General features: G+C 32.2%; 1 protein-coding gene across 1 annotated transcript in view; it reads right to left on the reverse strand.

Moving 5' to 3' along the window:
• Positions 1-1,648: 1,648 nt before the first annotated feature.
• LOC145685963 (uncharacterized) overlaps positions 1,649-11,221 on the reverse strand; it is a gene marked incomplete in the record, with an annotated part of 117,056 nt that continues 107,483 nt past the window's right edge. The window contains 1 exon segment of the mRNA XM_081758755.1: positions 1,649-9,645. Coding sequence (XP_081614881.1) covers positions 9,516-9,645 — 130 coding nt within the window.

The raw sequence follows: 11,221 nt of genomic DNA on the forward strand, positions 1-11,221 counted from the left end.
GTAACAGTAAGTTACTTCTACCATACGTCAAATTTGATTACTTCTGTTGTTCGAAACTTTTTAAAGAATCATTCCACGAAAAATGCATTTTACTTATACAGGGTGTTTCGAAAACAACATTGACAACGTTTGGGAGGTTGTAGGTTTGGGCATTCCCGACACCAGGATAATTAAAAAATATAGATCAACCTGGATGCACAAATGCTTCTTTTCGGAGTTATAGGTTGCCGACAAAATGAAATTTAAAGGTCCCTAGCTCCAAAACTATGGGATCTACCGTAGTCGGGTCAAGACTTCACTTAGGAACTAGTATATGCCCTATCTAAATATCCATGTTTCACAATCCTGCGGTCCTTCCACAACAATTTTTATAGAGGTAGTTGGTGAGTACTTGAAATTATACGCCCGCACTCAAACTCCCTCTATAAAAATTGTTGTTGAGTACCTTAGAATTCTGAAACATGGATATTTGGATAGGGAACATCTAGTTCCTAAGTGAAGTCTTGACCCGACTACGGTAGATCCCATAGTTTTGGAGCTATGGACCTTTAAAGTTTATTTTTTCATGTTTTCGGCAGCCTATAACTCCGAAAGGAAGCATTTGTGCATCCACGATGGTCTATACTTTTTGTCCTATCTTGGTGTCAGGAATCACCTCCGTAAGGCTGTCGGTATTATTTTGGAACATCCTATATATATATAAATGCGACAAACAAGTCTTCATTAAAATTTGAAGAACATAAGATCCTAGAACAAAGAAAGTACTATTACAGTAGTAAGAGTTTTGGATTTGTCATCTTCGACTACGAATGCGCTTATGTTTTTCAAACTTGAGTACTGCTTTAGATATTTAAAAAAGTAAAACTTTACTTTGAATTTCTGTTTATTACGTTCTGAAAATAAGGTTCCTACATTACAACGATCTAAATAGTCAAGTTCAGATATCAACAATATCAAAGAAAAAAGACTAGGAACACATGCATTAGAGGCTGTGTTTTACTTGTGAAATACTTATTTGTAATTCAGAAGATTTTAATTATGCTCACGCACCTGGCTTTGAATTGTTAAAGAAATAATATATTATGGTAAAGATTTAAAATTTTAGTTCGTTTTGTAGTGCCTCACATGTACAGCCAATCAATACAGGGTCAACAAAATGCCGGCTTTTCGTTTTGGTACACACCATCAGAAGATACAAACTGAAATTCTACTAAAAGTAATTATTTTTGAATAGTTAAACTTCTAAACAATCTAATATCTTATATTAAGCCTTTATGACGAATGTTATCAACTACTGCCAACAGTTTTTTTTTTTTTTTTTTTTTTTTTTTTTAAATCGTTATTAATAATTTTATTTCAATGATTAGCTTTACAGTCAACATGATCGGAGAAACACACAAGATTAGAGTTTTGGTGCTGAAATTATTACATTACAATAATTAATTTTCAACTTTAAAGTAATGAATTATACATAAAATTTTCCTTTCCTACTGAAACTTTTCTTTCAATGACATATCATCCCTTCTCTGTACTAAGATTTTCATCTCTAATCTTTTCCATTGTATGTTTTTCTTTTTATAGACACAAATTTGATTTAAACTACTCAGTGAGCAAAGCAATACGTTTATTGTTATTAAAAAAAAAACAAAAAAAAAAAAAAAAAAAAACTTGTAACACTTTCGTCAACTATCTACTTGGCTTCATCAGACAGCATGAATCAACAGGTAGTGATAGATTTCTTATATTAAATCTCTTACTACCTGTATATTCATAATGCCTGATAAATAGAGGATAGGTGGCGAAACTAATTTTTACGATAAACAAATTATTTTGCTCAGCGAGTAGTTTAAACCAAACTTAACCCTCTAATCTGTTAAAGTTAAAATGAAAACTTGTACTGAAAGTTAATACAGTGTTAATTCTAACGCTTATACACAAAAAATTCCGTGTTCGTACATGTTGCTTTGACAATGCTGACTGTAGTTTAACCATCGTTGGAACAAAAACACATAAACAATAAAACCTAAAAATATATTAATCTATTAGAAATACATAAACATTTTTCTCAATGTTCTTTTCTCACAGAGATATACTAACAATGTTCCCATACGTAAGCTTGTAACAAAGATTACACAAAAACAACTTTATACAACTATTATCATTGAATATACAAAAGAATCTTGATCGGAAAAAAAAAAATGCCACCATATTTAAACATTGATTATGTATTAAATTTACATCATATACAACAGTAACAGAAACAGCATGATATTCTCAAGAACTTTTACGCCTTTTAAACAAAACTAAGCTTATAACTAAAATATGTACCATATCTACACTCATTTGTGGATCATATTAATTACTCCAAACAGCTTCATTTACTGACAAATATTCAAACCATCATCATCATACTTGGAATGTGAACTGGACAATCACAACAGGAATAATTTATTCAGGTCATTACTTTCGTGTCTTTACTCTTATGCGAATTCTTTCCCTCGAAGTTCGTTATATTTATGCTTAGTACGCTAAACTACATAACGAAAACTACTAATGTAAGGAAAATATGTGCATATTATTTATAGCTGAAAAAACAGGCAACCAAGAGGAGTGTAGCTAGCAAAGCAAATTTTTATATTACGGACTCTTAAATTGTTTTATAGCCATGTTCCAAGTACAACAAATATCAGCCTTCGACACTTAATTGAAACTGAACAACATCGTCAAAGGCGATTCACATTTGCTAACGTAATTCAGGAACGGGAGGAGACATGGAGTTGATTTGATGGGTCCCGGCTTCAAATGCTCCATTCTCTATGTAGCTACATCCATCAATACTAACCATTTAAGCAGAATCAAAGAAAAATTTAACAATTAAGACTAGAGTAAAATTCGGACTGTAGAATAAACTTTACTTAAAGACGAATGCGTGCCTTAACAATTAAGCAAGTGTAATTTTATAACAAACAGAACTTAATTTTTATGTCTTTGTGTTTCTTTAGGTTCAGGTACTACAAGTCCAAAATGAAACAACTGAATTGCATTTTACGGAACTATTTCGTAAATTTGTACCAACTACATGCACACGAAAGACGAGATCACCGTTACTTTGTTTGTTGGAAAAAAAAAAAAAAAAAAAAACCTTCATTTTGATAGTACCTCATCCGAGAATAAACAACGGGTACTGTTTTATTCTTTAATAATTCTGTTATCAATGTTAATTATTCAATTTATTTATCTAACGAATTTTTCATTGATTATATTTATATTGCAGATTTAAATTGCTATAAAGTACTGCTGTCAGATAATACGATTTTTTTTTCATACTAAATATTAACCCTAGATTTTTTTAATATTATTCATATTGATTTATTTAATTTCCTTGATCACTATTTACTTTTGGGTTTAACAAGCTTCCAATACGTGTACAACTTTATGTTTTATTTCGGTATTTGTTCTGAAATGGTCTTTAGTAAGCTGCAATGCATAATCTTAATTTTACGCAGAAAAACTCACATTCACAACACCAACTCTTTCTTCTATAGCCTTTCTGCTGTCTTGCTCGACACCTTTGAGAAACAACTTACTAATTTTAGATAAGAACGAAAAAAAAAAAGAAAAAAAAAGAAAAAGAAAAAAAAATATAGTTTACACTACCGAATTATTTACATTGCAACATTTTGAAAATTGCATTGGAACCTTCTTTTGTTCTCAGTAGTGTGTTGTCTCTTGTACTGTAGCGTTAGTTCTCATTGACTTACTATCACAAATCGTGAAGAATTATTTTTAAGCAGGGACGTAGTGTCCATTAAGGCTATAAGGCTTAGGCTATCCATTTATTTATACATCACCTTGAAATGTTGCTTTTGGACATTGATACAATTAATTTTATTAAAATGGATTTATTTTATAAAACGTTGCTTAAACATCAAGCGAGTTGAAGCGAAGCTTTTGCAAGAACGCATTGAAGGCTATCGGCCGCTAGCCCTCCGCTTTTCTCATGGAATTAGAAGAATGGGGCGGTGACAATCACTTTCCCACCACCCTCAGCAGACGAAAACTATTTAAGCTATACACAAATAAACACGATGCGACGAAAGTGGACGAACGGTGACTAGCCTTTCGGGTGTTTGGGGAAACAAAAGCGACAGGACGCGGTCTCGTAAGAAACTACAGAACAGAGATTATGAAAAATTTAGAAGCTCGCATTCAGTAACAAGTTTTGACCCCCCCCCCCCCCAAAAAAAAAAAAAGTATGTTATATTATTATGAATAGTATTAATATATCAGGGACCTTATCGCGTACTGGTTTGCGTTATCACAGCGTAAAACTTGCATTTTAGTTGGTGATAATTGTCATAGGAGTTATAATTGCTTGTTGTATATTTTGCGTTGCGTTGCTATCCGTAAGTTTTTCGAAGATCGATACTTATATATACTATAATCAGATGAGGTATAGTTTCTTTTTTAATCATACTTTCAATCTAAAAGTAGCTTTTTTTTTTTTACTGTGAGCTGCTGCTCCACTGTTCGCCAGTAGTATACTGGTATGTGTTGTTGTGGGTGAAGTGGTTAAGTTTGTGTATGATTTCGGAAATTTACAATTAATATAGTCATATATGCGGTTTTATTTGTTTCTTTGAAACAGTATATGAAATTCTAATTACTTCATTTGTTACATTCTTTAAATAATTGATTGGATTTTTTTAGTAATCTATTGACTGTCTAATAAATTGGAACCGTATATGTAAGGATAGTATGAAGCAGAACCACTCTTACACTATTTCTTGCATTATATGATGAACATATTGCATTAATTAGCGTTTTTCTATCAAGCATTACAGTCAGGCCCGTAGTTATAACAATAAGACGTCATCGTTTTAATAAGAGCGGGATCGTTTTTTTGTGTGTGGGGGGGGGAGGAGAAGGGGTAACTTGAATTCACTTTACACTCATTTATACATACAACAAACAATTGCAAGTTTGAGGGGACTGGGCCCCTCCTAGCCACCCTCTAGCTACGAATCTAATCTCAGCCTGCCCATTTCAAAACTTCACGCTACGTTACTGTTTTTAAGACACATTCAATTCTTATCCAAGCTGCCTACACCTATTTATTTATTTATTTATTAACGTATAAATTTCCGTAAATCTGTCTTTCTGCAAAAGAGGTACATTTTATGAATGACTTGGGAAATTGCATTTAATATATGTGATCTTTCACATATTTTGACATCCCCGAAACGGTATGGTGTCACTATACTTTGCATTTTTATAATGATCTCAGTAACAGGAAGGTTACGAAGATTTATACATCAAAACTAAAAGTTCTGAATTAAACGCCGACATAGGCAATTTGCACGTATAATTAAATCAGTTCTCAAGTTTCCGACGTAAGTCATTGAGAATCAAATTCATACAGCTATAGATAACGCACTATCTGAGAACAAAGATTACGACGTATTTCCCAACATGTAGTGTTTCTCCTGTAAATAATTTTTTCTTCTAAATAATTTTGTCCTTTTCCTGTATCTATTTTTCTAGCTAAAGTAGTAACTTCAGCTTTTGAAAAATATTGAGGAAGAAAACAGCAAGGACTTTTTTTTCCAATAGGTTGTTATAAATTGTATGTATTGTTACAGTGCAATGATTTGTACCGCATATATTTTCATCTTAATTTTTACGTTACATTTTGTTATACTTATGCAATTTTTCTTTGTATACGTATGCTATCTTCATATACTCCCGTTGATATTTTGTTTTGCCAATAATTCGGCAAGATTCATTTAAAAACTTGCATAATCTGTCTTGTGATTACTCAATATCCTTGGACGAGGGTATAAGATAAAACTAAATTTCAATTTTATAAGAAATGGATTTTTGACAATTCTATGATTTTTTTTTTTAAATAATAAAATTCAAACCTTAAACACTTCGCATAATCTACGAACTCCCAGAGAAAATAACGAATTACTGAAAGAATAACTGACTCTACCGAAAGAAGTACGGGTGATGTAACTACTACTTAAATTTATTTTACACATTGATATTTCCTCATACTTTGAACTCGTAATCAAGTCTTTACGTTTCACCGCCAACAAGAGCAGTAGATAATTCCTGACGATGCTATACTTCTAAATACGTGAAGGAACATGACAATTGTCAACTATAGAAATTGCTTTACTCACTCTCAGACAAATAAAACAAATCTATTTTACTAATTTGTTAACCAAAAGCACAAAAAAATTACAACCAGATATCACTTGAAACCAAGACTAGAAAATATAGGAAAGTCTCAGAAGCGATCTGGCTTCATGAAAGATTCAAATATACTATACAACTACTTTGATCACTGGCTATAACTGACACAGAAACACTTAGTGACAAAAGGAAGAGTCAAGACTGACAGTGCGCACCGAGTATATTCTTTTTCTTAAAATCTGATATTGTTTACTGTGAAATCTTAGGAATAATATACCCAAATACTCAAAAGATATAAGTTCATAAGTTATTATACTTCTTGTCTGTCTGGAATAGTGTTTTACATATCTCTCACCTCTACTATCATGTCTCAAATCATGAATGGAATGTTTTTACTATATACTTAGAAGTTAATACATTTATCTTTAAGAAAAAGTTTTGGGCTCGTAGATGAAGAAAGAAAGCATGTTTATAAGTTAATTAAGCACTATAACTAAAATATTTTACGAACATTTCCTTATATAAAATCTTAAAATATTTTATGAACAATTTTTAACATAAAACTTGAAATCATACAACTTTGTACTACATTTCAATAACATTATAATTACTTAACCCCAACTGGAATGTATATACAAAAATACTAAGGCACCATTACCCTGTAAACTTTTCGATTTTTTTTTTTTTAAAGTAAGTTTTAAAAATGGATATTACATACATTATGCTGAAACTTGTGTAAGTTGGCTGTACAGGAATTGTTGAATTTAAGGCAAATGGTTCACTTACATATAATGAAACATGTCCAAGTTGACCACCCTTGGTTCCACAAAATAAATCCAATTTATACCAGTGCTCCACTTACGGAATAATAATACTAGCACATTACAAATACGTGGGCCAGTTGAACAGGTTGTAGTGTATAGCAAAACCTAACTCGTCACTTAGATTCCACAAAAGGTCTCCAACTTACATAAGTTATGGTGAAATAATATTCACGACTATGACTGATAGTCTCATTGACATGTGAGCAACTTAACAAGTTGTAGTGTATGGTGAAACACACATTGACAATCGTTAAATCCACAAAAAAATTTCCCAGTTGTACTCTTACAGAAAAACCTGTCTAAACTGGCAATCTTTAGCTCAGAAAAAAATGTGAACTTAAACATGTGTGAATAACTTAATATGTTATACTGTACGGTGAACACACCGAAATTTTCCCACTCTTAATTTGAAAAACTCAGTTAAATTTATGTAAGTGGCCAACGTACGGAGTAATAATACATATGACTACACGTAATGATTCCATCGGTACGTGGAAAACTTAACAGGCTGTAGTGTATAGTGCAACTCAGAAGCTGGGCACCGTTGATTCCAGGAAGTGTTCAACTTACGGGCTGCACTTTACGATGAAATCTATCTAAGTTGGCCACTCTTGGTTTAAAAAAAAAAAAAAAAATCAAGTCAAATTTTTACAAAAGGCCAACTTAAACATGTTTTACTGATTGTTATACCTACAGCGTCCACAAATACTCAATAAAGGTACGCTACAGCGTGACACCATTTCCTTTAGATCAGATTATACACATTCTCTTTCTTTGCTTAACTACATTGGCTCTTCCTAGAATTAAAATGTAACAGATATAAAATAATAAAGCACTTATCCTAATCTATAGTGATAATGCGTTATTCTTACGTGTACTACGTTTAACTGTTTGAAATTAATCTAATTTCTACATTTTTTACACTATAGTTCATCCTTCGATAAAACTTTCTTTACAATAATATAAACAAAATGTATACCCTGATTCCTTTACTTCAATTAGAAAGAGACTGGATCAAAAATGTATACCCTGATTACCTTCCATCAATTAGAAAGAGACTGGATCAAAAATGTATACCCTGATTACCTTCCATCAATTAGAAAGAGACTGGAGCAGACGTATATATTTTTAAAATGTTCGCCTACATTCAAGACCAGACCAAACATTTGGAAAACAAAATGCAGACTAAAATCTAGAAAATGCAGACCTAGAATTTACAAAGTACTTGACAATTGGAAGATTTTTAAATAATAATAATAATAATAATAATAATAATATCACTCCTTACAGACGAGGAATACGTGATGCATATATTATAAAATCACAACTAAAGGCTGTAATCCACGGTAAGAAGTCATAAATGCAATATTTTGCCCTATTTTGATATCTGAATGGACAGCGCCAATTGGTGTCTTTAAGTCATCTCCACATAAAACTGCAAAATTCCAGTTATAGTGTGAAGTTCCTACGAAAGTACAGAGCTCTTACCTATTGCAAAGAGTAGTGGTATCAGCACAATAAAATATTAAGTGCTAATATTTACAGGTTAGGATGCTTATTTATTATTATTATTATTATTATTATTATTAAAAGATATAGAAATAATTTATGAGGGAATCAAGACAAACCCTGTTTTCTACACAATTTCCAATTTATCAAAAGAAGAAAGAACATGTTAATTTCTGACATCCAACGTGTAAATATGTACTACCTTTAATTATAAATTAACTGTAACTGCAAACTGTAATGTGAGCAGTATTGTATAAAACTAAACTTATCCAACTATAAATTCTTATTTTAAGGTTATTTCACGTCTTTATATTACTCACTTAAATGATTTTTTTATTTTTTATTTTTTCTGTTAATTTTAGTACTTTATTTTGCAATAAATTCCTTGTTTTAGTAGTACCATCCGACAAATTTCTTTTGTCATAAATAATATGTCCGAACTTCTTAATTATCTATTCTGTAACACCCTAAATCCTAGACGTTATTCCAAATTTTAAGTTTGCTTTTCCTTTTACTATTATTCTACAAAAATCAAAATGGCGAAGTATTTACTTAAAGAGACAGTTAGGTACATTTTAGTTTGTACACTTACTTAATGCTAGGTATACTATGATCCCAATTATTTTATTCATATTAGGCAATAGTTTTCAAACAATAATAAAATTGCACATTATACACTTGTTCCTACGTTAAAACTAGAAAAGAATATTTTATCTCTTGAATATGGCAAGAACAAGGTATAAAAATTAAATCAAATATTTTCGTAATATCGGTGGGTTTCATATAAGATGACTATATAAAACTAGTTAACAAATTTCTTCTCTCTCTTAAAAGCTTACAAAAGCAATTTTAACACTTAACAATGAATGTAAAATACACAATTTATGCGATAGTCAACAGTCAACAATTTTGTTCTCTCTCTTTTAAAAGCTTACAAAAGGTTTCTTAATACTTAATAAAAAGTATTCTCAAATATATAAGTTAAGCAATGGTCTCAATATGAGGACTTAACATTTTCAACAAATAATCTGGATTTTCTTTCTTGAATGCTGTAAGCTTCTTCAGTTGAGATTCCAGCTCATTCATCGTGAGATCATTTCGTTTCTTCGATCTGAAATAAAAAATGCAAACTGTATTTCTAGGGGAGAGCTAATTAGATAACATCAAATAAAGATGATGCATGCCAAGTTCTTATGAATATCTAGTCAGCAACAAGACATCAAGGCGTTGATTGGTTGGCAATGGTTTCACGTTCCAAGATTCCTTCAAAAATGGCGAATTTAAGATTGAGCAAAATGAATAAAACTATGTTAATAAATTTAGTAAATTCTTCAAATACTGGTTTAGACATACATTTTTAATGCACAAAATTCAGGGAAATTATATTTTAAAAAAATAAGATGACTAGATTATTCTCCGAAAATACAGAACAAACATATAATTAATAAGTTGAGTTGATTTGGAGTTTAGCGCCCCTTTCAGCAGCGAGGGTATATGAGACGGGACCTACTGATTAACGTGGAATTCGAACCACATGAGCTCCCGCCGGGAATTGAACTCGGGTCTCCCATGCCAAAGACGCGTACGCTAACCGTTTGGCCACGAAGGAGCTCTCATATAATTAATAAAAATGTGAGAAATTATTGTCGATGGCATTGAAAACAATGGAAATTTACAAAAATACTCCCAAAAGACCAGTATACACTAACAGGAGACATTATAGCACCTTAAACCTAGAATTAGTAATAATGCCAAAAGTTACACTTTTGGAATTAATAATGGGAAATAATATACGGTAGAATAAGAATGTTACGAGATTCGTATCACAGAACAATTTCAACTTCTTATGATTTTATTATTAATTGTATAAGATACTTCAATTTTTACGCATATGTACTATGATTGTCCCGAGTTTTAGTTGTAAACAAATGTAGTACAGTAATTCACAAATGTTCAATAAGAGCCTTTGTTACCCTGCAAACATCAATAAGATTAAACAGACCCGGCGAAATTCGTGCCAGCCGCCGCGGTGAGACGAGGGGGTTAAAGGGATTTGATAATCCAATTCTTTCCAGACCGGCTTCAGCATGTTTTCGTCAACAGTTGGTACTGTAGCAGTAGTGCCCTCTCACTGCTTGTGATGCAATGGAGTTTTTTGATGGTGGTTCGTTACGAAAATTACGCTGAATACTTATAACAGACCGACTAAGATGAAACTGCAAGGGCGCAAAATGCTTTATCTGTACCACAGACAGCCATCGTGGAACTTGTCACTCTACCACCTGCCAAATGAATTGTAAACTACTACGATCGCGTCAAACAAATTCGAGGATGTAGTCGAAAGTATTTGGATACAATTTTAATATTAGAAATTTAAGGCTCACATAATGACTTCTTATCATTCAAATCATTTTGAACAATGCTGACCCCTATTCAGGACAGGCCATACGAGATCCAAAGCCTGGGTGGATGTAAGGCTCCAGGCTTTCCAGCCTCGGCATACAAGAGTGATCTCGTCAGCATCAACTTTATCTAGTACCAATTTCACAGAGAGTGGGCAAACTCCCAGCTGCACTGGAATGAGACAAAAACACGTTCCCACCGAAGATCAAGACCGGACCGCCACAGCTTGTAGATAGACGCAGAGGTGCCCACCGGCGGGTTTTAGGGTTTAAGTTGCGCCGATG

The sequence above is a fragment of the Thermobia domestica genome, chromosome 5, assembly GCF_964235325.1.
Source record: "Thermobia domestica chromosome 5, izTheDome1.hap1.1, whole genome shotgun sequence".
Lineage (NCBI taxonomy): Eukaryota > Metazoa > Arthropoda > Insecta > Zygentoma > Lepismatidae > Thermobia > Thermobia domestica.